At 32.5% G+C, this 26,856-nt stretch overlaps 3 protein-coding genes across 7 annotated transcripts; 2 read left to right on the top strand and 1 right to left on the bottom strand.

Moving 5' to 3' along the window:
* Positions 1-4,193: 4,193 nt before the first annotated feature.
* On the top strand, positions 4,194-18,618 carry LOC140670531 (uncharacterized). Of its 2 annotated transcripts, none has more exons than XM_072901182.1 (4): positions 4,194-5,215; positions 16,676-16,755; positions 16,849-16,993; positions 17,530-18,616. In XM_072901182.1, exons 1-4 carry the CDS (start codon positions 5,207-5,209, stop codon positions 17,623-17,625), a joined length of 330 nt encoding a protein of 109 aa, XP_072757283.1. In that variant the 5' UTR covers positions 4,194-5,206; the 3' UTR covers positions 17,626-18,616. The 2 variants fall into 2 exon arrangements, with proteins under 2 accessions (XP_072757283.1, XP_072757281.1); XM_072901180.1 differs by lacking the exon at positions 4,194-5,215 and adding an exon at positions 15,808-16,543 and having other exon boundaries at positions 17,530-18,618.
* Positions 18,619-19,228: 610 nt separating this feature from the next.
* Positions 19,229-23,551, top strand: LOC140669977 (uncharacterized). Of its 2 annotated transcripts, none has more exons than XR_012047446.1 (8): positions 19,229-20,432; positions 20,495-20,656; positions 20,733-20,891; positions 21,014-21,242; positions 21,332-21,418; positions 21,491-21,787; positions 22,132-22,901; positions 22,976-23,551. XR_012047446.1 is itself a non-coding variant. In XM_072900247.1 (8 exons), exons 1-8 carry the CDS (start codon positions 19,387-19,389, stop codon positions 22,648-22,650), a joined length of 2,034 nt encoding a protein of 677 aa, XP_072756348.1. In that variant the 5' UTR covers positions 19,229-19,386; the 3' UTR covers positions 22,651-22,728. The 2 variants fall into 2 exon arrangements, 1 of the variants encoding a protein (XP_072756348.1); XM_072900247.1 differs by lacking the exon at positions 22,976-23,551 and having other exon boundaries at positions 22,132-22,177; positions 22,643-22,728.
* On the bottom strand, positions 22,751-26,247 carry LOC140669978 (mitochondrial ornithine transporter 1). Of its 3 annotated transcripts, none has more exons than XM_072900248.1 (6): positions 25,923-26,247; positions 25,149-25,530; positions 23,712-23,948; positions 23,389-23,549; positions 23,023-23,298; positions 22,751-22,924 (listed from the first exon to the last, which is right to left on the bottom strand). In XM_072900248.1, exons 2-6 carry the CDS (start codon positions 25,267-25,269, stop codon positions 22,751-22,753), a joined length of 969 nt encoding a protein of 322 aa, XP_072756349.1. In that variant the 5' UTR covers positions 25,270-25,530; positions 25,923-26,247. The 3 variants fall into 3 exon arrangements, with proteins under 3 accessions (XP_072756349.1, XP_072756350.1, XP_072756351.1); XM_072900249.1 differs by having other exon boundaries at positions 25,937-26,247; XM_072900250.1 differs by lacking the exon at positions 25,923-26,247 and adding an exon at positions 25,040-25,065 and having other exon boundaries at positions 25,149-25,283.
* Between the last annotated feature and the right edge of the window lie 609 nt (positions 26,248-26,856).

Genomic DNA, 26,856 nt, shown 5'->3' with positions numbered 1-26,856 from the left:
CAAATCTAACGACACTGCAGAAATTTAGCATAGAGATTATAAAGTTTTGGTAAGTTTTCTAACTCCTGCCGGATGAAAGAACAGAGAACTGAGCAAATTAATTCCTCTTGAAGAGAAATATTCTTTGTACATTAAGCACATATCTATGAAAGATATTTGCGAAAGTTTAGAAACAAAGTAATCATGCGATATTCCCTGAATACACTTATCTATCGACATTTCGAAACAATTCTATTGTCGTAGCGTTCTGATGTTCTCGAATCGAAATTTTATTCCTATTTTCAACTTCAAATTTCTCACGTTTACAAATTTTAAGGAAATTTCGTTAGGTTTAATTTATATATATATATATATATATATATATATATATATATATATATACATATTAAGTTTTTCAGTAACTGGTTCGAATTGTTTCAAATCCATTTTGTATATTCCCTTGTAAGTCGTAAACATTACTAATTTGTAAGATTTACAATACATTTTAAATAATCGCAAAAATAAAAGTTTAATGGATTTACAGATATCAAGAGATGCGGCCATGTGTGCTATGGGTTCATCTCGCCCTATTGATCGATCTGGGGAAAGAAGTTATATAAAAATGTTTGAATTGTGCAACAGGCAAGTATCCTCAAGCATTACCTTTAATCTTCTAAAATTCATAAACTATAATATAAACGATCCATGTCATCAGATAACATTTCTTATCCATCTACAATTAATGTATACTCCCTGGAGTATTGGCGTGCATTTATGAATTACCCTGCATAAAAATTGAATTTCTATTTTCACTTCAAAAACTAAACTTTTCTTTTATTACGCCTACTCAGAGATTTAAAAAGCTCTTGACAAAATAAATAAAAATTTAAAATAAACGTTAAATAGGTTTAAAAAGGTTTGATCTGACTGCTTAAAGTGTCAAAGTTGATGTTAGATTAAGAATTGAGATCAAAAGTAGGAATAAAATTGCAACTTGATAAAATTTGCGGGAAAATAAAATATGATAAATAGTCAAAAGTTTACAAAAAATACCATCTATTTGATATAAAAAAGATATGCAATTTAATTTAAACCACTCATTTCCATTTGCATTTATAAAGTGGAAAAAAATGTTCAAGAATTCAAAAAATTATTATTAGAAATTAACAGAGTTAAAATAAGTTTATATAATAATTTTGTAATATATAATACTTTAAATGTACGTTTTAATTTTACAATCACACCAATGATGTACATTTATCTCGTTTATCTCAGAATGCAATTATACAGTTCGACGCGCATACAATAAAAACAAGCTGAGCGTGGCCGAGCAACATTGTAAAGTACAAAAGCTTCTCTTTGAATGCACGCTTTCTCAATAATTATGATAAAAATTGTTCAAACGATGTTTCATTAATCATATCGCAAGCGTTAATTTCTAAAACACCTGCCGGCGATTGTAGCAAATCGGGAAAAGGCTACGAATGCTTTGAGAAGTTATATTCGTCATTATGAAGATAAACGTCTCTACGTAATTATCTCGATATGATGAATACTGAATTATAAGAGCTTTTGACATTAAGGACGAAGGAGCCGCAAAGTCTATCTTCCGTCTCAAGTCATCGTGCACACAACTCGCGGTATATTTGACCTTTCTATCTGTTATTATAAAATATTTAAAAAAATTAAATAGACAAAAATTTTTTAAATAAAAATGAATTAATAATTACATTAATAATTACATTACCTACGTATCTCATAATTATACAAAGCAATTAACTAAGTTTATCATATTATCATGCGGCATCCATCCGGAAGTCCTCAATTTAGAAGTTTATTAATTGTTTGAGATATTATACAAAGTATAATACCTCAAACAGGTAATAAACTTCTATAAGAATTTCATTTCGATATAAATTAAATTTATAGAACTTCTGATTGAAAATATCAATAAAATTTTGATTCAGGAAATATATGTATATATAGTAATATATAAATTACACATATATAACGTCAAGTTTTTCATTCAAGAAAGTTTATTTTAGATTATTCAAAAATGAAAACTTAAAGAAAGTCTCTACAAACCGTGCAATTGCAAATCAAACAATCGATAATTCCATAAATTTCAGGCCAAGTTTTTTGTAAACTTTATTTAAATGTTAATTTTTTACAAATTATCTTTTAAAAATTATACATATAGCGAATTATGAGGAATTCCATTGTCCCTCGAAATTCCATAATCTCGCGCGTGCCTGCATCGTATATGCCATTTGTCAGAGTATACACTTATCTATACTACTTCTTACTCCGATACGAAATAATGTAGACAAACTGTAGAAATAAATCGATTTTTCACATTGCATCGAGACTTGCCAAGTTTCGACTGCGTTTTTTAATACGAGAATTAATTAATTGAATTTGAGATTGAATGAACGTATCGAATTTTCGAGGCCATTATGAGTGTCTCTTTGAGAGGTAGCCAAGAATAATCCTAGAAGGATAAGCCAGAATGAAATTATCAAGGGCTCACATTCTTATCTTGTTGGAGATGAAAACACATGTTTACACAATATGAAATTCTCATGAAATTCTAAGCTCGAAAATAATATTGTATAACATCAGTAAAAATTAAAGAAGGAACGAGCGCGCTTTTCCTTTGAATTTCTCACGTATATTGTGAAATCAACGTTCGCTTGTATGTACATACAAATCTTACAAGCAAAGGCAAAAGAGTCTCGAAAAAATTGTAGTTAAGAATCGTACCCTTCACAGATCACGTCGATATTCTGGGATATACTGTTGCACCATGCGTAGGAGTGCATCATTTATGGCGTCTTAATTGCACCAATACATCTTGGCGTGCATCTTTCATATCGATGAAATGTGCAGTTTATTTTAAACCGATCGATATTGTTTTATTCTGCTGTTTGTCTATCAATTTCACGATTACATCTCGATGATACTACCATGAAATCAGTTTGATTCCGAAAAGTAAAAGATGTCGTAATTTTATATTAATGGAAGGAAATTATATTTTCTGATATTTCCTCTTTCGAGATAAAAAAAAATGGAGAAAATAAATGCACGTAAAGTTACGAAAATATTAGAAAAGAAATGATTATAAAGGGATCTTTTACAAATCTATTTTTTTTTATTATTTTATAAAATATATACATATTTTAGCTTTTTATTTTTTAAAATATTATAAATAAATTATTAATATTCTCTTTATCAAAAAACAGATTCTAAAGAATTTAAATTTTATAATAATAAAAAATAACTATATCTCGATGATTAAAAGTTTTTTGAGTATAGGTTATTAAAGTTGTGCGATAAAGAAATCAATTTCGAAATTGATACATAAAGTCGGCTCAAGTATTCGATAACCATATACCGAAAGAACTAATTGCGAAATTAATAAGCAATATTTGATATCACTGCATGAAATTTGGAAAAATCAATATTAAAATATATCGAACGTATATAATACATCGACTTTAATATTGATATTTTCGAATTTCATGAAATGATATAAAATAATGTGTATAATTTTTCAATCAGTTGTTTCGATGTGACGATTACCTAACTTAAACCGATTTGCGAATCGATTTTGTCAGTTATTTTGGTATCTTGATTAGTTGAACCGATTTTGCATACCATTTTGAAATCGCATAGTTCTAATACATATACATATAAATAGAGTATTTAGTAATAACCGTCTATTATCTTTTGTATGTAGGTAGAGCGGGTTAAATCGACCAGGAAAGTTCTTTTGCGATTTTTAATATACATATAATTAAATAGAAATGAACAAATTAAATAATTAACTAGATAATTAATAAGAAATTAATGTAAAAAAATTAGTCAATACTGCAAGAAGAGACATCCCATTGTTATGGGGTTGTTAAGCGATGCAACAGTTGTTTTGATTTTAACCTCAACGCTTCATTACATGCCTAACAATTGTGTAATATAATGAGCTGTCTCTTCTCGCGCGAATTAGCCGATTTTTATAATTGATTTTTTATTATTTAATAATTATGAAAATCATAAAACTATATAGGACTTTTTCCTACTCGATTTAACCCATTTTATCTGCACACGAGAGGTGATACATTATCAAATATCCTTATATATATATATATATATATATATATCCTCTATATAAATATACCTCTATATATATAAATATATATAGATTTTCAAATATTAACAATATTCAGAGTTATTTATAAGATAATTTTAGATATTTTATTTTAGATGAGATAAAACAACAACTTTTATTTTATTAAAGCGTTAAAATTATGAATAAATTGCCGTTGTGTGTCCTTGTTTATTTAGTTGTATTTTCAATATATTTTAATCCCTAGAATCGAAAATGTCGAAGCAGTAAAATGTACATGTTGTTTTTCTCATTGAAAAGAAATTACGCAATCACACTAAATTAGAAAAATCTAATGCACTGAGATTCTCGATAGTCGCGCGTTTGAACGAAAAAATATTGCAAAATATATATACTGTTGCTTGTAACGTAAAGAATGCATAATAAAAACTATCTCGTATTATCCTATAAGGTTATTTACGAGCATTTTGTACCTCCGCCTTCGCAAGTGTCATCTCTTGGCCGCAACTTTTCATTCAGTTTCGTATACGAACAAAATTCATCCCCTCTTTATTTTCTTTTCCTCTCCTTCTTTCTCTTTCTTTTTCTTCCTCTCTCGTATTTTCTGGGTGGAGATTGCGGCGGACGATGACGTAATAAGGACACGGGACTAGGATACGCACTCTCTGACGAGCAGAGGAGGAACGCGTTCATCCACCGGCGACGGTGGTGGTGGATGCGTGGCGCCCACCAGAGAGAACCGATCCGTTCTTGCTCTCGCACGACGAACGAAGAACGAAGAGGGGTAGAGGGGACAGAGGGATGAGAGAGCGGTATAAATGTAGCCCGCGCAAGTTCCGCCAAATCATTCGCCCTCTGACCTCGAAACTCTTGGAGCTCTTTCGCCTCTCTTCAATTCTATTTGGCGGTACCCAAGCGAGAAACGTACCCTGCTACCAGCCACCACGTACGCTACCACGACTTTGAGCATCATCCCTCGTGACGCGACCCGTGCTTCGTAAATAAGAGGAAGAAGCGGTACCAAACGACGGAACAGACGCGGGACCAGTGCTATTGTGGTTACAGAAGCGAGGGACAGAAGAGCGAAAGGTTCCTCTTTCAACAATGACGATCGTGAGTATCATTCGCTTTTCTTCCTCCTTTTCTTTGTCTTCCTTTATCTATCTTATTTTTCTCATCCCTTTCTTTTGCCACAACGAGTGGAACGCGAACGGGGATGATACACAGTTTGCAGACTTGCGTCAAGATTTAAACTTCGTCTTTCAGAGATTTTTCAGCGTGTTCTCGTGAATCGCGGACGCATTTATTATTATTATTATTTTTTTTTTTTTTTTGTTAACAGTACAATAAAGCAAAGAAAGGGATAAAATGGAAAATTGAGGGAAATATATCTCCCATATTTCTTGGAAACAAAGAAGAAAAGATTTCAACGCGATGCTTGTTTAGTAAATTTGACCGATGAGCTTTTTTATATTTAACAAACGGTATATATAAAATAATTTGTTTACATATCTGCGTATTTATGCGAAAAACTGTTAACGTATTTTTCGAAATATTGCAATCAATAATTATTCCATTCGTATCAATTGCAATCCTTGATCGTGTGAATGGTAACTCTATTGTCTATTTGTTTGTATAAATAATATACATATATAAGGACACAAAAAATGAATACACATGTAATTAATAATAAAAAGAAAGTACCTACGAGTGCGGCAAAACACACATTAGGTTTTTATAACACAAACTACATGTTTACGAAAGATTAATCAATCGGCGATTGCATTATAAGCTGGACGCAAATTATGACTTCGTTCGCGCGTTTTAGTTTGCTCGTTCGCCAGTTTTAGTTTTTACATCTGGAGGTGTGCAATCGAAACTAAAGGGATAAAGTGCCTCCCTCGTTCTCCGTTACGATCGCGCGTTAAGCAGCAGCACGCATATACGAAAAGACGTCCTCGTGAAATTTTCGAATTACCCTTCTCCGAAGTTCCAACCCGATGATGGCGAAAAAATCGATCGGCGCTCTGGATTATTCTTACGTGAGATAGTATTTCTCGTAGATAAAATTGTTTTCGCTTTTCAAACTCCAGCAAATTCCTCTCAATAATTTTTTTATTATTTATCTAAATATTTTTTTATATTGCAATGGAGAACGTGGTGTGTTAAAGTCTATTTTTGTTCTCTAAATCGTTCTATAAATCTATCGTTTCTCTAGCATATGTACATTTTTTTACGCATATCTATTAGACTAACATTCGTAAATCATAAAAATCTATTGTGATAGAAACACTTTAATTAATTGCGTATACGATCTTTCAAATTAAATGCATGGATTTTCAGCTTATTTTGGTTTAAATATTTCTTTACATTCATTTGCCGAAAGAGAGGTATGCATATTAAAATGGTTTTATCACAGAGCTCTCGATACTTTTTTTTGAGAATTGTATCATGTCAAAGGGAGAACTTGACATGGAATAGATGTTGATTGGGCGAGACTTCTGACAATATACATCAACTGCGTTCGCAGCAACAGTTTTTCGAATAGGCTACGCGCTTGACATGTCATCGTTACTCTAGCAATGTGTCCCGTGGTATTCGAAATGTCACATATCATAGACCATCGCAAATCTGTTAAACTCGGTTAAAAACTATATATCATCGGCCAATATACACAGTAAAAGACAGAAATTCTAGAAAGAATATATTATTTGTAACTATAATTCGAAATTTTTAAAAATATGCGACAATAGTAAGCGTGTGTGAATATCTATGCATGTATATACAAGGTGTTGTAATATTTGAGAGCCATTTTTAGGAATGCAATTAGCATTTAAAGACAATAAAAAAAATTTCTACAAATACACGTGTGCAATTTAATCTTGTTTTTGAGGTATAGCGAGTTTTGTATTTTAGCGTTCTGCTTATTTTCACAAAAAAATGCTCAAAATTACTTGCTGAATATATCTGTACATGGTTTAACATTGTTAACATTCTAATTCATTCAAATCCTTCAAGTGTTCTTTGGTAGAACTTTGTTGAATTTCCTGGCAAAGTATTTCAATATATTGTTAATAGAAGTTCTATCTATAAAATAAGTTTTATATGTACAGACTTTTACTAACTCTATTACACATCATTTTCTAAGGAACTGTTAAAGATATAGATACAATATTTTTTAAATTTTATTAAATAAAAAGCTTTTTATATTCTGTAGTAAATGAAATTTTATATCCATCATAAGAAGGGCAAATAAAGGGCATAAAATTTTAATTGACAACGATTAAATTCTTTTTTAAAATTTTTTATTAAAATTTAATAAATTTTAATCAAACAATGATTAAATTCTTATACATATTATATTTTTAAAGCTCTTATCAATCCAAACTTCTTTTACTGAAAGTCTTCTTAATAATAATGTACACATAAAAGTTTGAAGTATAAATGCATGGCGTTCAGTTTGTTATCGCATAAATAAATATTTAGAAGTGACAGTGAAGTCATTTTGAACATTTAATAAATGTTTAGAAGTTAACGGAAGTAATTTTGAACATTTATTAAAATGAATAAATTAATTAGATAATTTTTGGAATAAAACAAAATTATTGCAAGTACTTCAAGTCTTCTTAATTGTCGATGTATGTGCGTTATTATTAATAATGTTTTAATAAAAAAATATTCAGATTATTAATAAAATCTTCAAAAATCTGTAAGAATTTAAGCACTGTTTTATTAAAATATATAGCGAGTAATGAAGTCAATGAACATCTTGTATGTATGCATACATATATATATATATATATATATATATATATATATATATATATATATATATATATATATATATATAATATATATATATATATATATATATATATATATATATATATATATATATATATAAGATATCGTACTCATATTAATTATTAGATCAATTTATTAATTATTAAATCTATAATTGAACCAATTCTATAATAGCAAAATTTGAAGAAGAAATCGTATTCTGAATATTTATTAATTAGTTACTTATAATGTTGTCGACAGAGATAATCATTAATATCTTTCGAACATTTTGCAGTGAATGCAGTGTATTTGTTGGAAAAATCTCCAAATTTTGTTGTCCATGTTCCTTGGCCGCGTATCGGAATAGCACGAGTTAGTTTTGCAAGTTAATATCGCGCGTGTATTTCCGACCGGAACAAACCATATCAAAGGGCAAATGTAATCGTTGCGGAGATGTTGGAGACATTATGTCTAGTCCGAGTAGTCGCCAGAGAGTGCATAAAGTTTCTTTACTCGCTGCCAGTTAGTGAACGTGTATATGTTTGTAAGTATACACGGTGACCGTGAGTGGGAGATTTTACGAGAAGTGCTTTCGTTATTTTCTCTCGACAATATACTAAGTATTCTTTTACGACAATAATTCCTCGGACTCATCAATCTTCCTTAATTGTGAAATATTTCCTTCGCGATACACATTAGTGGTTGAAATTATATTCCGGTTAAATTATTAGATATTATGGCGGCGATAAAAAGTAACGACGTGTAACCAAACAGAATAATAATTCAATCAATGTGATTTTACGATTTCACGTGACGTAATATTATTCAACGCTTTATCTGGTCCATGGAAGAAAGAGACAAAGGACAACTTTTAAAAGACGTTAGTTAAGAAAATACGACATCACGATTCGACTGACCGACTTTTAAGGGAAAACAATCCCGGATGAAGCGAATATAATACGCCCCCAGCCAAAGAAACTATCTCCTCTCAAGATGGTCCTACCACGTCGCCTGTTCGAACGACAATCCGCGGGATAATCCTACGATGAAAATCGTCGGACAATGAATTCGCGCGGGCAATCCTTTATCGAGAACCGCAATCGCGGGCGTCGACGGACGAAAGAGGGGAGATATATCGCTCGATAATTAATGAATTAGGGACTACGAGATATAAAAGACTCTGCTTCCACGACTCCAATCGCATCGCTGATAGAAATGAGAAAAATGAATCGACGGATCGGGTGATTGGCAATGATCGAAGATACAGCGGAACCGAAGCGAGGAAGCAGGAGAAAGCGTAGGAGGAACGATGCTTTTTGTGTGCCACCAGACGGAGAGACGCCAGATCGTCCCATATCCGAGACAAGCGCAACTCCCTCGTCGACTGCCCCTCTCGCTGTTCCCCTTCGCCCCTACCGTGGGGTGTTTCGCACCCCGTCGCTTATCCCGTCTCGTTCTCGTTTTTTTTTTTCTATCTCTTTTTTCTTTATATGTCTGTTTCCTTCTTGTCTCGCCTCATTTCCCTCGATGGCGTCTACACGCGCTCGAAAACGCGTGTCATTAACCAAGTGAAGTTGCGATATCGAATAAAGGAGCGAATCTATCGCGCAATTACGCGGCTGAATCGAGTCGCGATCGTTTATCAGTGTCAAAAGGAAGTCAACATTTTGCTTCCTCTGAGAGGGGGTTTTGAACGTCGTGAAAACTTTGCGAATTATAAATGTAAAAACATGCGTGGGAACGGAACGATTTTATCATGTTGACCCTTTTCTCCCCTCTCTTTCCTTTCACGCACCAGGATGCAAAATCTAGATGAACCGTACAATGTATCCTTCTGTGAAGATATAGTTATCAAACACAGCTTCTGTTTTCTCTTCTCTTCTCTTCCTCTTTTCCACCTTCGCAAATATGGAAAATATAAGCTAGATTTGCAAGATACAAAATTGATTGAGTTTTCGATATTTTAAAGTGAATATGCGGGACGTTTTAAGAAAAATATTTTAGAAATCGATCCTTTGTAGCCAATTTTTACTTAAACAAAATGTTATAACAGAGGTCATTATTCGTCGGAATTTTTCAATTCTTTGCATGAAATTTCTGAAAGGAAAAGAAATACGTTTAAAGCAATCTGTGTTTCTTTTCTCTTTTGCATTGTTTTATTTTCAGTGTAAAATTGACTTTAAATTTGTCAAAGAATCTTTCTCTAAAGTCCTTTCGGTGGAGACACTTTATATAATAATTTTATCTGTTTTGTTTTATGATAATATAATTTACGTGGATGAATTATACAAATCAAACACACCGTATGCAATTGTAACAATTGTTACAAGTACAATTGCATCACGCGAGAAATACTAATCCATTATCACTTTAACATGTCACGAGCAAACGTCTACAAAACGATTAAATTCACTTAAGGAAATGTTACGAAGGAAATGTTATTTCCAAAGACTGAAATACGGGAAGAAAATTTATTTCTCTCGAACTGAGACAGAGAGAGAGAGAAAGAGAGAATAAATAATAGTCTCATAAATTACACCGCATAGCGAAATAATATCGGGCGAAGGAACGTGCATCGCGATAAAAAAAGAAGAAAGGATGTAATTGAACTTATGTACCGTAAAAGAGTAGGTCTCTTGTCGTAAAACGTGGCATTTAATACGCGACGGATAAGCGTGAAAGTCGCCCTTTTCCGAAATTGTATCTCAATTTCCGCGTACAAGACACTTCGCTTTACAAATCCACTTTTACGGATCGTTTGTACTCTTCTACCATTAGCATACACAAACAGTGTATAATGTTCCCTCAAAAATAACGAGTGCGATCTACCGACCTTGGTAATTGATATCACCCCGCGAAGAAACAATAAAAGGGGGTGAATAAAAAAACACCGCGCGAAAAACGAACATCCTGTACACACGTCTATTCGATATTGAAGTCAAGATAACGAAAGACAAACTTGATAAAATGTATTATATACAGTTATCAGATTAAAATTTTGATAATTGTGTTAATTTATATTTATAAATGAAAAATTGGCCAGTTGACATTTTGAGATATTATTGAAGACATTGAAAATTGTTTCTTTTTTCTTCTATGCCTTTGCAGTGAAATACTAAAAACTTTATTGAGCGCACAAAAAAGTAAAAACGTAGATATAACAAAAATCTAAACGAAAAAGAGAAAAACGCTGTACTGCAATAGTCAAAGCGCTAGCAATATTGCTACTTTTATGCCTATTATATTTAATTATTAATATGAAAAGATAAGATAATTACACAAACAGATTATACGTTAAATAATTTATTTCAATATCAATTGAAAAAACAATATAAAGAGAAGCAGCTGACTGAAAGGATAAGAAAGAAGATGTGAGACAACGAATTAAAATACTTGTAGGAATACAGAGAAGTTTTCTAAACTAACTGTTAACAGGCTAAGTTTGAGAGCAGAATTCTTGTTCTGTTCTGTAAAACGCGAACAAATGCAAATTGACATAAGTATTCTCCATTTTAATATTAATCGATATCTGTATTTTGTGAGATTCACCATTTATACTCCTTATATCATCACAAAAATATATACATTATTGCATACGTATTTGCTCGAATTCTTCATGCAAATCGTTCTGTATTACAATGTTTGCAACGTACCTAATCAGATTACCCTTTGGTGATATTTAATTAAAAGACTGCGCTTGCACTTAATTTGTCGCTATTATTTAATTAAATGGACGAATATGTAAAGAGCTGAATTTACATTACATATTTTTAGATAATATATTATGGTACATTATTATCGCGCACTTTATTAATATCATGTTGGAAAATTAGGGTAAAATGTAGTATCGTAATTATCATAATAATCACCAATTTCGTATTTAAGACTGTTTATTTTGCTTACACACATTTGATCGATTTATTATTCAATAAAACAAAATCGGAACAACCAAGTAAATTAATGATGATAAATCGTGAAAAGAGTATACGTAACTGAGAATTAACGTGCATCATATTTTTTTAGATAATAACGATATCGCGTTGACGTAAATACATATCTGTTTTCGTATGATAATTATACCGCAGAGTCGTTATTAGTTTACGATCGTATTTCAACCCGATAATTGTAATTATCGCTTGATCGAATATCGAAACATAAATTATCTCGAAAAAGATATTCATGTATATACTATATGTTTATTGCAATTTTTTTATACAGAACAAATGTCGCAAAATCCCACACTACACATTCGCTGCAGAACTGTAAAATGTCTCACAAATGAAGTAAACAAGGCTGCGGTATTAAATCTGCGGTGTTTTTTCAAAAATAGAAATATGTCTTGCAGCTGGATTAACAAGGATAAAGTGGTCAACGACTCGACATTGTGTCACATAAACGAAGAAAGATGCGAGTTAACGTGATTAGGAGCTATCCATATGATGTTGTTTAACAATTAACACGGACCGAAATGTCGCGAATTTCGTCACCATATCTCGGGATAATTCGTATCTGTCTTCCTTTACACACGTGTACTTGTACGTTTCAATATACATGACGTTTCTTTAATGATGTATTGTTCCTCGAAAAGCGTTATTTTTCAATTATGATACTTGTTCCGAATACAATAATCAAGCAAGTCGCATTGTTCTCCTGAATTATCCTAATGTATTGAGAATAAAATGCAGGCGCATGAAATTATCGAAATTAATTATAATTTGCACTTTTTAGAATTATTTACACGATTTAATCAGCTATTTTAATCTTTCGAACTTTTTTCTACGTAACAGATTACTTCTTGTAAAACGCAATTAGTTATTAAATTATTCCGTAAAACTAATATTTCATATCATAGTATTTTAATGAAGTAATATGCACAAAATTTTTTTTTTAATCTAATGTAATCTTTTTATTATAATTTATTTTTTTATACAAGTATTATATAACATTATTATCTATTATTATATATTATCTATTATATTATATATATATATATATATATATATATTATTTATATTAATATAATTTTATGTTATTTATATTATAAAATTATTATTATTATTTATATAATAATAATAATAATAATTTTATAATATATTATTTATTATATAAATATTATATAATTATTTATAATATTTATAATATTATATAAAACATAGTATATCTTTATATTATTTATTAAATTTATATAATTGTGACTTTCTTAGATGAAGAAACGGTTTCTGATGTATTATACATAAGCGATATAATCGACTGGATGAGTTACAGACACAACGAGCCTTATCAAACATGCAGAAATCCATTTGCATTATTTCCACAATTATGATAGCCGCCAATTAACCAAAATCAACCGTGTGCGGCAATTATCGTCCTACAATCTGATTGGCCGCTGGCATTGCCTATTCCGATTGAGTAGGCTCTTTGATAAATTTTGTATTAATACGTGATTCTCTTTTCAATAGAGTAATATTTCTACATATACATACATGTATCAAGATATGAAAAAAAATGAAAAATTTTGTATTATTTTTAAACATATCAATTTATAATAAATAATATACAAGGGCGAAGTAGACTGTTTCCTAAATTTTTAAAAATCGTTGACTGGGAATTTTATAAAATTTTTTTTATGACCTTAGAAACTCTTTATCTTGTATTATACAATTTTTTTAATTATTTGGTGAAACACTTTTGTCACTACAAAGTATATCATATGTTTTTTTCATTTCACATGTTTTATGTTAATTATTAATTTTGATGTCCTACTAGTACTATTTTTTTATACATATATTGTGTATATTATATGAAAATAATTATTGTCGAACATATATGTGGGTGAAATGGCCTAAGTACCCTGAGGTATGAAATACATTGTTCGTTATGTCTGTCAGGATCATATAGTATATTCTCTATTACGTACAAAGCCTTGGGAAAGATACCCGGAAGCGACATTAAGAATTATCTGGGTTATCAGGATATTGTTCAAGCCAAATTGCTAGATTAGAACGAAATTTCTCATGCGATAACAATCGACTTTCAAATTCGCTTCGTATTATACCCTATGCGTACCCTACGTAAAGATATACATATAATACTATTCATCGATTATAATCAGTTTAGTCATCAAGTGTATGAGAGTGTAATTCGTGTATTTGATTATAAAGTAAAATTATATTAATTTATTAATTAGTCTCAAATTTAAATACTTTGAATTAATAAAATAATTTTTTTTTCTCGCTCGTTTCTCATGATTGATTGATATTTCTTATATTTGCATCTTTTATACAAGTAATCCATATCTTTTTATATAATAAAATAATTGTTAGATTCTCTGCTTTTATACTTTTCAAATATATAAATTTTTCTGAAAAAGGGATGTTTATGTAAATAGCAATTTATGATGAAGAATCCGATGCAAGATATTCTATTATTTGGAATTTTATATTGTCGAAGATTTATGCATTTTCCAATTATCAGCCCCTTAATTCCCATTATCAATCCTAATTAATTTGAAATGTTCTAAGAAATTTGTCTAATTATTTTTGTCTACGTCGCGCATTTACATATGAGTTTGAGTGAACTTACAAATAAATTTGTTTACAAGAAATGTCGTAAATATGTTTTTTCGATCCAAATAGAGCGTGGCAAACTTATGATTGAAATTATGCATATTTTTCGCTAATAAATAATCCTAAAGAGCGACAGTTTGACAATTAAAATTTTCGTGCTTGATAAAAAGATGTAAATTATTCATTGCATCGAGAAGCTATCGTTTTTCCCTCTTTTTCAAATTACTTGGCGACAAAAGAAAATATATTTTTGCAACAGAGTATACGCATTTTGTACAATGTACGTCGATTCGAGACTCGGAAGAAACGTTCGCGCTCGAGAAATTCTATTGTCAGCTTCGGATAAGTTCACTGAAGAAAATTAATATACGAGAGAGAGGGAGAGAGCCGCTCGTGCGAGATGCAAAACCAAACATCGGAGAATAATATGAGATGGCGATATTTATGCGGCGGATATTTCCTACAGATTTTTTTTTTTTTTTTTTTTTTTTTTTTTTTTTGTGCGACGGCGAGGTAGGATGAGGGAGAAATCTCATTCCTGTATTCTAAAAACGCTTCTACGAGGATGCCTGTTTACGACGTGTGCGCTACGTGATCAGTGCGTTCAACTTCGCTCAATCACACCGAGGACCGATAATAACGCGGACTCGGGACCGATAGAGAGTAGGTGTATTAAAATAAATAAACGATAACTATCGCACAAAAGCTCCAAATGAACGTAATCTTCATATAAGCATTACTGGCCGGCGGAGGGAAGACAATTTCTATCACGTGGCTCCTAGAGAGAATCTCGATGCCTCTTTTCAAGTATCATTAGTCTGGTAGTTTCATCGAAAAATCTGAGAAGAGTAAAAATGACATGCGTGTAAGAAAAGAGCCAAAAATTCGCTTTCAACAATATCGCAATGCGAATGTTAAATAAGATCAACCCCTTTTGAATATCGCAATGCGAATGTTAAATAAGATCAATCCCTTTTGAATAAGAAATAACAATGAGATATATTTCAATCTATTTTCGTTTTCAGAATAACATACAGTGCTTCCGACAGTTTTTAATATAATAATTTCATTTGATTAAAGTTAATAAAACAATTTTAAAAATTTCCAAAAAGTTGGAAATCAAGATTTATGTTTGAATCTAAAATTACAATAATGTCTTGTAAATTTTTTTAATTACGTTAGATTTTTCTACCACAGAGGATTATTAATTGAATTATTTTATTTGAAATTTATTTCATATTTGTATATTTAAAAAAAATGTCTATTTATATTATGATCGAAATTTTTGTTACAAGTAAGATTCGAAAATCTGTGTATTTCTCTTTATCTCCCTTTCTCTTACCCTCTCTCATTCTTTCTTTCTTATACAAGAGACTTAAAGTTATAATTGACGTAATTAGAGCTTTCATTGGAAAATAAAAAGTTAGGAAATGAAATAATTTTATCGACAAATTTTACGACTAAGATCTACGAATTACTCTGTTATGTAAACGGATTAAAATCGCCCACGCCATCATCACATTAAACGCGGCTGATATCGTTTGAATATATGATATCGCACACACAAATATTAGACCGTATTTATACCTCATCATTATATTAGATAAATGAAATTCAAAATTAGACAGCTTTGTTCGACATGTGGAACGTAAACGCGATATCCCTTGAAATTCACATACCAACCTTTCCCCTTTGTTTGTAAATCGATCGTGAAAAATTGAACGGAAACGCGGATAATACGCGAAACTCCGCAAATTGGCTGACATAAATGGAAGTGTTGCCGTCGTTTTTCACTATATTGACAAATAAATGGTGACGGAAATATCGAGATCTGTAACGATTGTAGTGACCAAACGAGATGACCTTTCGTTAAGACGAGTGCTCCATCCAATGTACGCTCTCGTGTTAAGATAAGGACATCTCGGAGAGCATCTCGGAACGTAAGATTGCCAGTATTTTATGACGAGGATACAATCTTTCTTGCACTTTTGATCCTTTTCACAGTTCCTTTCATTGACGGCGTGTCAGTTTAATGTTAATTTCGATCTATATAGTTAAAATCAGCTTAGTTCTGGTCGCCGTACTTTACGTTGTAAGCTGATTGGAAACTCATTAATTAAAATTTCATTGACAACGTTGCGCAAATTCTTCCTCCGATTATCTTTACATAATTTCTTACGTAAATTATCTTTATATAATATGTTTTTTAATTAACGCGTTTCAGACGTTTGTACAACGATGCATAATTATCTTCACCATTGTCGTGTGCTACTATCAGTCTTGGGTCAGCGCAGTGAACTGCGAGTAAGCTTTGCATTTTCATTTGTCTTTTTGTCATGTTGTTGGAAAAAAGAAACAGAAAATGGCACAGAATAAAGTGGAATTGCGTTATTACAGGAGAAATCCATATGATCCTGCCTGCCGAGGTTCACAGATCAGGAAACGCTTGCCACCGTTGCCTATCATGCGTACGATAAACTGCGATGAGACTGATTGCAGCAAGCTTCCTAGAATGAAATTTTTGATCGCAATTCTCGATGACGTAAGTAAAAGCATTTCGTTATCGAGATAGGTCAATAACGTGATGAGAACATTTTCAGAAAGTTTAATCGCTTTTCTGATTTAACAGATATATTTTACGAATATTTGCCACATTTTTAATAAAAGATATAAAAATATTTAATATAAAAAAATATTTATACACGAAAAAGCGAGAAAATACACGTATTTTATTTTAATTATTATTAAAAATGTAAAAAAGTAAAGTAAAAGAAAAGAATCATAACACTTTAGATTCAATTTTGCCAAGAGTGAAATGGTAATTAAATAATTATAACAGTTAAGCGCGAATTTTCTCGCTTTTATTTCTCCATTAAAAAATTATTTCGAAAATCAATTTCTCTCATTTATTTTACAATACCAACAATTATTTAATATTGTAATACTAATCTGTTATATACTAATAAAAGAGAATAATAAATTAATGAACAAAATTGAAGTAAAACTAAATCAAAATTATTAAAATTTAGATAGCGAGATTCATTATGAATAAATTAATTAGTGTTTTGTTTATTTTAGAATCCCAGGGATGCTTATCCAGCTGAGGCTTTACCTGTTCATTCGAAGAAGAAGCTGCCGCGGGTCGATCCACAGGATGTATATATGGACTATTGATTTTCTCGGCGATCTCGGGATAATTATGTCGACGCTCTGCAAAGAGATAACCGACCGATTGACTACTTTCCAAACAAATCACTCTTGTCCGCGTTTGATTATCTTTTATATTATATTTTCCGACCTAAAATTACACCGTGTTTTTCCTATGATTCTACTCCCCGATAGATCTATTCCTCTCTTTTTCCTCATCTTCTTGCAAATTCGACGAAACGAAAAAAAAAAAAAAATAATAATAATAATAAATCAAAATATGCGCGTGCACGCATGTTGTTAGCACTCTGACATTTCTCGGTAATAAACACTTGACCAGCATAACGGAAAGAGAACAGCCAATTTACTATTTCGATCTCGTAGGATGAATACGCGCTAAATGATTACGTCATGATTTTTAAACATTTTTCAGCATTCTGTTTTATATTTTTGAATATATATAGTTTTAAATATAGAAATACATATTAACATTTCAGATATATATATATATATATATCTTGCGCATTGAACATTTTAATTTTTACTAAATTTTACAGAAATTAATTGTAAAAGCGTTTACCTTTACTCGTCATCAATTTTTACTCCTTTTTACGTAATGATATAATTTAGCTCGCGTTGTACACATCTATCAATAGTTTAGAAAAACGAAACGAAATGTTATTCTGTGAATTATTTAAATTATTCTTCCTCATATACAATTTTCAAATATACAATTCTCGCATTAAAAGGACTTTGTGGCTCAGGTTTCGTTGGATTCATATTATGCGTACTCGTGCATAAGATTATCATGCGATCGGCAAATCAAGTTCTTGTAAATAAAGAGAGAAATGTAAAACGATGTTATATATGTAATGTTTCTGATGTTTCGCCTATGTTTCAAATAAAGTATATGTACTTGATAAGAAAAAAGAAGGCTTCTTACATATATTATATACTTTTGGTGCAACAAACTAATCACGTGTATTAATCGCATCGTACAAAATAAACTTTAATTATATATCATCGATACATTCATTGTTCTATAGAGATTAAATTACGGTCTGCAATGTACTATATATATATATATATATTATATGTATCCTGCTATTGCTCTCTATTTAATATTTATTAGTTATTGCATTATTTTTCTATTACTATGTATATTTCCACAACAAATCTGCAAAAAAATTAAACGAATTAATTTATAAAACTGTGCACAAGATGTTTCTCATAAAGAGATTAAAAGTAGATCTGAAATTATGTAAAAAAAAAAAATATTTTTTATAAAATTTATAATTTGTATAAATTATGTCAAAATTTATCGATATTTTCATTTTTCTCTATTTTTCGCTATTTCTGCTATCCCCCTATCAGCACACATGTTCGAAAGATGTTTATGAGAGATTAACAGGATATTAAAATATATTTTAACATTCTATGGATTTCTTAAAAACATTTTTTGAACATGTGTGCTGTTAGGGCCATTCGATATCATGAATAGGAACATAAGATAATAAAATTACAATTCAAGATGGACACGTGGTTGCTTCGAACTTTATGTTTTGCACACAAGATGTCATGCTAAGAGGACAGAATTTAACAGAATGGCTCATCTGTGTCACAAAGTTTTCGTGGCGCACGTTGTTCAAGATTCAAGACACCGCTGTTTATCCAAGTCCAAACCTCAAACTTTGAATGAAGAAAAGAGGGCAGTTTTATAAAAGTGTTTTCGTTGACATGAAAGAAAATCAATCGCGAATTATTTAATCGGCTGTCAAGTAGCTTTTCATGATGAGTGTGTTAGCGCAGAGGCTTAGCTGTTTTCGGTGTATGTATTCAGTACTGTTGAGGTTAAATGACAAGGGTAACTATGTCCAGCGGATGATGATCGACACGATGTCAGAGCACGGACTCGATAATCGTTTGACGCGCACGTCACACGCGCACCACGTGCGCAAACTGCATCAGTACCGAGAATTCGCGGTACTTTCCACCAATCGTCAGCAGGTCGACGTCAATATTCGACAGGTCACCGGTGACAGCGACAAGAGGACTGAGCCGGAGAAACTACAGGAAAATGAATATGCTCACAATCTATTTCTGAGTTCGAGCAACTACTCGAAGACGGTGTTGAGACCGATCATGGCGTACGCTTACGTCTCGAACGAGGAGGCTCTGGGACTCCTGGAGCAGAATTGGAGTCGGATGACGAGCGAAGAGGTATTATCGGCCATCAAGAAGGTGTCCTACAATATTTCTGGTAACAAAGATAAGCGCATTGATCCGGTCAAATACATGAATGCTTTCAAAGCATTGCCTATAGAGAAGCTGAGCGATAATGATCTGATAATAATGATACGGCACCTAGTGCCATTTTGTAATTTTGTAAGTCATAGTTTTTATCACAGTTTTTACGAACATGTGGATAATGAATGCGTGAAGCGCTATCTGCAACTGAATATCAACGAGATGCTCTTACTCTGTGATATGATATATCAGATGATGCGCAACAACAAATCTAAATATATGTGGTACGCCATGAGGAAATTAGGTAACAAACCTAATAAGCTCTCTTCTAAACAACTGGTACAAGTTTTATTTTTTCTGAATATATGTCGGAAGCCACCTATAAACATGTACGAGATTGAATATTGTTTGGAAAGGTGCATGAACGATTTATCTATCAATGAATTGGCAGTAGCAACGTTAGGTTTCTTCAAAACCGGCACGAAAATTAGAAATATTATTTTTCTGGATGAAATCATGAAGAAAACTATAGCCGAAATAGATATTGTGGACAGCGTCAGTATCGGAGCAATTTTTAAATTGATACGGTAAGATATTATCGAATATAAGTTAATTTGTTGATATTTTACTTTTAATATCTTACTTTCAGATATAGTATGCAGCTCACGGCAATTCCTACATTTATGGACTTACTGAACGTTCTGGCACCTCACGAGCCGCGTTTTACGTTGATGTCTCTGATCCACATCGCGCACGCATGTGCGAGGGTTATGTTATATGATGAGGAGCTCATAGATAGAATAATCAAAAGGTAAATTTTATCCTTATGTATATTGCTTTAAAATGAAAAAGAAGATAAATAATGCATACGATTGATATATTCTTAGATTCAATAGTGAAATAAAAACAGCGAGATTAAAAGATTTTGAGAGATTTTTCTTTGTACTCGCTAGTTTTAACGTTGATCCGAGTAACAGTATCTATCAAAATGTAATCGAGGAACTCAGAGCTAGTTGGGACACAAGTCGAGCTCAGGAAATATCAGAGTAAGCGTTCTAGTTGATACAAGATTTTTATATTAAAGTAAAAGGTGTGAATTCTCTCTTTTCTGTTAAAGATAGGAAATTGTTTTATTTTAGATATGTTTATAATATTTCTTTCATGACAGGTATCCACAAGTTGCTTCACGTATTTTAGGATATCTAGCCATATTAAGTATATACCCTACGGATTTGATTAAACGTATCATGTCGCCCGAATATATGAACAAGATATGCCGCAGCAATTATACTTATCTCTCGCGCGAATATTGTGTGCTGGACTACAGCCTCCGGCTGGAAGTACCTGAATACAATGGGCCATTTCTTAAGCCTTCTGTATGTCAGTTCCTAGAGAAGGTATGTTAAGAGATCGTTATCTATAGTCACATTTTTTGTCAAAAATTCATAGTGACGTATATATTAATGGATCTAATCATATCTTGCAGAAATATTTCAAGGAATTTTGCCAGACTGGCTTGGCAGAATCAACTCGGGGGAATCTGCTTTTTAAAGGCGTACTACAAGCGTGTAAGGTATCTATATTGTCGCATAATGGATAATTTTTTTTTCTTTACATATACTCTTATAGATGCTTTCATTAACAGGAGTTGTTTAATACTACATCGGATATGTCGGCCGTCCGACCGTTGCCACACTATGCACCATCGGACATTGTCTTCTGTTTAGATGAACAGAATCGACTCGTACCATCAGAGAAATACTTATCGCAGTTTCACTCGGGTGAGATCATACGCGTGGACAAGGAAACTTCGAAGAATATCAGATGGATTGCCCTTGTCATGGCTCCCCATGGTCTTTTGATAAAGAACAAAAATTTACCTGCTGGGATGTTAGCTGCAAAAATACGACAGTTATCCATAATTGGATATACTCCAATCATGGTAAGTTTTATGGAAAATTTATGGAAGTTTATAGAAGTTTTATGGAATAATCAATGTATCAATCTAGTTAAAAATGCAAGTTTGGAACGCACACGTACAAAACTCTATAATTTGTTGAATATTAACTTGAAGTTTCATGTTAAAGTTTGATTCTATTTGTTGATGGAAATATCACTAATAATTTAAGTAATTTTCTGTAACTTTTTGTATCATTATTAATCATTGTTAATCATGATAAACGATAATTTAAATTAATAAAAATGTCGAGAAATCTAGTTTTAGAATGTTTGGAAAAATTGATTAAAATAAGACAAATAGTAAAAAAATGTTTTAATATTTTACAGATTTCACATATTTCTTGGACCCAATTTGCATCTGCACAGGAGAGGTGTAATTACCTAAAAGAACTTATATTTTTAAAGAATAACGCATTAGAATAGTCTAATAAATAATATTGCACAAGATTTCATTAATATATATTTAACTAATAAACTATATATTTTGACTTGCAAACTATTAGATATAAATCACTGGTTTTCAATATTTTCATTTAGTTTCTTTGTAATGATTTACACGTAAAAATAGTTGTATATTAATTGAACGATCTGTCACAATCCAGGTTGTATACAATTAGGAGAAAATAATTACATAATTTAGACTGCCTCTTTGCTACAAATTCTTTGGAATATAATACGATTGTGTAAATATTTTAATTACATACAGAAAGATATATAAATAACGTGGAGAGAGATGGTTGTTGGAAATATAGTTTTTATTAAACATTAAAAAACGTTAATAACAATTTCTCTTATTATATACATTAAACATATTACATTCATTTTCTAATATTTACAGATAGCTAGGCAATGTAGAGCTTGTGTAACATACAATTGGAGTGTTTAGAAGAAATATTTTCCTAGGATTAAAAGATTTGACAGGCACATGAGAATACTGAAACCGATTTCAAAAATAATTGTACATAAGTTTCTTCGTATATTCAACGGTGATGAACAGTGTCGCGGTTGCTGGTACCGTTCTTATTAAAGTCGGTATCAATCCATTGTACAACGCCCCAATGCCTTCTTGCCGCAAAATATCCTTGAAGACTATCAAGGCGGGTGTTTTCAAATTTTGCACCTAATTAAAAGAAAATATGAAAATTAAACTACATTTTTTTAAACTCAACAGACATTCAACATCATTACGGTTATGTTTTTCCAACGATAAAGACGAACCTGTATTCTGCTTTTAACCACATCAGCAGGAAATATCACTAGCCAGAGCATCGTGCCGCCCACCGCGCCGGCCACCATCGTTTTCTGCCAACCGATATCGTCCCGCTTCTGACCTTTTGTCGTCAGCAGCTCCCTCGTAGCCTCGTAACCGCCAAAAAAGAAGAAATAGCCTGGCATCTCTCGGGCTATCGTTGACGACAGACCTGTAAACAGGCCTCTTACACCTTGCTCCCTAAAAATCTGTCTCGTCAGATTCCACGGTCCTAAGCGAGGTCTCTGAGAAACAATGAGAATAACGACGATGTCACTTAAAATTACTACCCGTAAGGTTACAATTAAAAACTACCGCCATCGGATGCTATTCACCGTGGATTTGTTAGCTGTGTGCATCTGTTCGACTTCCTTCATCGCCTGTAACTTGCATTTTATCAACTCGGTCGGACATAGCGTAAGCGAGGAGAAAAACGCGGCAAAGAAGCCGGCGCAAGCGTTACTGAAGGAACTCAGTTCTTTTACGCTCTGTGCACCTGTAAGAGAAAATTAATCATTTGCTTAAAAACAGTGACTATATTTTTTTTATATATTTACATATTACATTATATTGGGTGGTACACGTATAGCTTTGCTTGTCGAAAAAAATTTTTATCGGAAATTATTTCAATCATAAATTAATGTGGTTTACGATTTACCTAATAAATGAACGATCGCTTTCTGACAGCCGCCGTATGCTGCGAACAATACCGAATTCTCGGCGACGTTGGCGGCCACCGCCGGGATTGTCCCAGCGTACAAACCCCTCGCGATACCGTCTGTCCTTAAGGTACGCAAGAAGCAATTCACCGTTCCTTTATATAAAGACGGAAAGGTCTGCATCTTCACCTTTACCGTGTCCAGTGGTTGACCTACATAGACGAGTGCTACACCGCCTGTTAAAAAATGTATTTATTACTCAATTTACGACATGAAAACGCGTATAGGAAATTTTACATGTGACGATATTATAATAAAATATAAGCTTATCTATCAAACTAGTTTAAACCAACAAGTATAAACACTTGACAAAAGAATGTCAAATATTAAAATCAGGTTTAATAAGCTGCTATATCAGCTTGCAGTAAATTTGCAACTCTTATCGCATATTGAATATCCATGTTATAATTTGTAAGCAAATCGTTATAAAAATGTGTGTGAGAGATATATTTTTCCCATAAATACAAAGAACTTTTGTTATCTTTCTCTCTATTTATTTCTTCTTTTTTTATAAAAGACATGATCTCAGGGGCATTAGTTTGATCGATTATGAATTCGGATTTATCAGTTGATTACACTTGTGTGAAAGATAACATTACGAGACAGTAATCTCGAAACGTGTTATCTTACATACAAATTTATATATATATAAAAATATGTATAAAATAAAATAATTTTTTAATAGATTTTTATTATATAATAGTAACAATTATATATAATTTATATATAAAATTATATATTTATATGTATATAAATACACACACATTCTTTCTCTTTCACTCTTCTTTCATTTTCTCTCTCTCTCTCTCTCTCTCTCTCTCTTTTTCTGTACATGCATGTGTGTATGTGTATATGTATAACAGGCACAATGAATGCAATAATATAATTGAAATTTTATTTAAAATGTAAATTCCAAGATGAATTATTTGCAATATATTATGATAATAAATGTAAATAATATTTTGTTTTATATATAATTTAAAAATATATATTATAATATAGCGGAGATATAAAATCTAAACAATAAACAATATTATTTTACGATGATAATACTTTGACGCATTGAAATTATCTTTGATTTTTGTAATTTTTTGTATACTCTGCAACTTTTTATTTTTTTATGCTTTGTAATTCTATATAGATCGATTCAGCAAACACCGTCGCGATTTTCTCTCAGAAACTTTTTCTTATAATGTGCGCTAAGGCGACGATTAAAATCTCGATACACCCTACGAGTTGGATAATTTCCGTTGCATACTCGACGTACGTGATTTTGGCCTTCATCCGCGCGTTCTACAATATATATACGATTGTTCGTAAATGTGTAAACAGAAGGATACCGTGTATAAAAATGCGATTATTCTGGACATTATTACCAAGCGAGCCGGCAATGAAATCGATCACGCCGTCCTTGACGTTTCCCATGGCGCGGCTGTTCTCCTTCGACACGTGGGGCATCTCCGCGCTGATTGTCCCGGCGACATTTTCCGTCGCCATCGTGTGGTTTTATTCACTTTTATTGAAAAAAAATTCTGACGCAATCACATGTACGTTTCAGACAAGTATACGAAATCACAGTATCCACTCCGCGTGCAACGAGCGATACTGACGACCACGCGTTTCGTAAGACAGTGTGTATCTAAAAAGAAGCCACTATCGCGCGTGGTCAAATTATCCGTGGTCGTTCACTTTATGCTTTACGCCGTCGTCCAGAAGCAGGCTCGGCTCGAGAAATTTCCGGGCCCTTCATAATATTCTCTGGAAAAGAGAGTTTTGCGTTATACATATGTATACAATATATATATTCGCGTTTCTTATATATATTTAACAGAAGAATTCTCGTTCTTTAGATTCTTTAGATTTGTATACAATTATGTTCCCAGAAAACAATTATTCATATAATATTCCATAACTATATATGTTTCCTTTTCTTACATCTTATTTATTTACACAGAACAAGTAATAGAAAATAATAACAGAAAATAATTGAAAAATGATTTTCGTATTATTATTTTTTGGTTTTAAACTGCGACGTAATATAAAATTTTTAAAATGCTTTAAGCACTTGTAAATATATATATATATATATATATATATATATATTATAATATCAGAGATGTAAAATATAAACAATAAGCAATATTACTTACGATAATATTTTTACCTATTGAAATTATGGCTGGATGTAAATAAAGTTTACATGATGAAAAACTATATACAGTATATATCATGCGAATCGCGGAATTCCACTGGCAAACGCAGTTGCTAAGTTACGGGAGGACGCCGGAGGATCATATCTCCGCGAAGAGGTCGTCATGGAAACGCAGTGCTGCATCCTGATGGCGCATAAGTCACTAGGAGACGTCATTCTCTGGCCGCTTTACGGACACTCGACCTCGGATTCCGCGGCCGTGCGATTCTCCGGTCCGATGGCCATAATCGTTCTGTCATAATTGAATTATACATCCGTGACACTTGTCAACGTGTCACCTGTCATAGGACAGTGTCACGCATGCTAGATTATGAGAAACGTAGCGGCGCGAAAAATCACTAAGGCGGCCACCAGTCGCGCCAGCGCCTGGCTCTGGCTTCCGGGCAAGAGACATATGTTCGGAACACACGAATCACGTCAGGTCAGGCACGACGTGCGCGACGACATTGTGCTTGCGACGTTCCAAAACATGAATTCGCCCCGCGGTGGCCGCGATTGATACCCGTCGTCGTTTTTTCTCCCTTTCTCTCTTGCTCTTGTCTCTCGCGCGAGGAGGCAGAAGCGAGGCTCGGCAACGCGTCGCCGAGGACGCGGCCCGACGACGACTCCGTCGCCGTTCATTGTCACCGAATCGCGAGAGGGCACGTACAAGAGAGAAAGAGAGAGAGAGAGAGAAAAAGAAAGCACCGCACGAGAGTACGCACGTTGCGTACGCACGCAGGCAGACCTGTAAAGCGGAAAGGAAAGTGTTCATGTACGCTGCGGGTCGCGTCGCATCGCACCCGCGTCGTGTCGAGCCACCGGGGATCCATCCTCCTGTACGGATAATATATCCTACCATGGTAGCCGCCGCCGCGAGCGCGTCTCGGCCG

This window comes from Anoplolepis gracilipes, chromosome 10 (genome assembly GCF_047496725.1).
Source record: "Anoplolepis gracilipes chromosome 10, ASM4749672v1, whole genome shotgun sequence".
Classification (NCBI taxonomy): Eukaryota; Metazoa; Arthropoda; class Insecta; order Hymenoptera; family Formicidae; genus Anoplolepis; species Anoplolepis gracilipes.
This window is presented reverse-complemented; position numbering and strand designations above follow the sequence as displayed.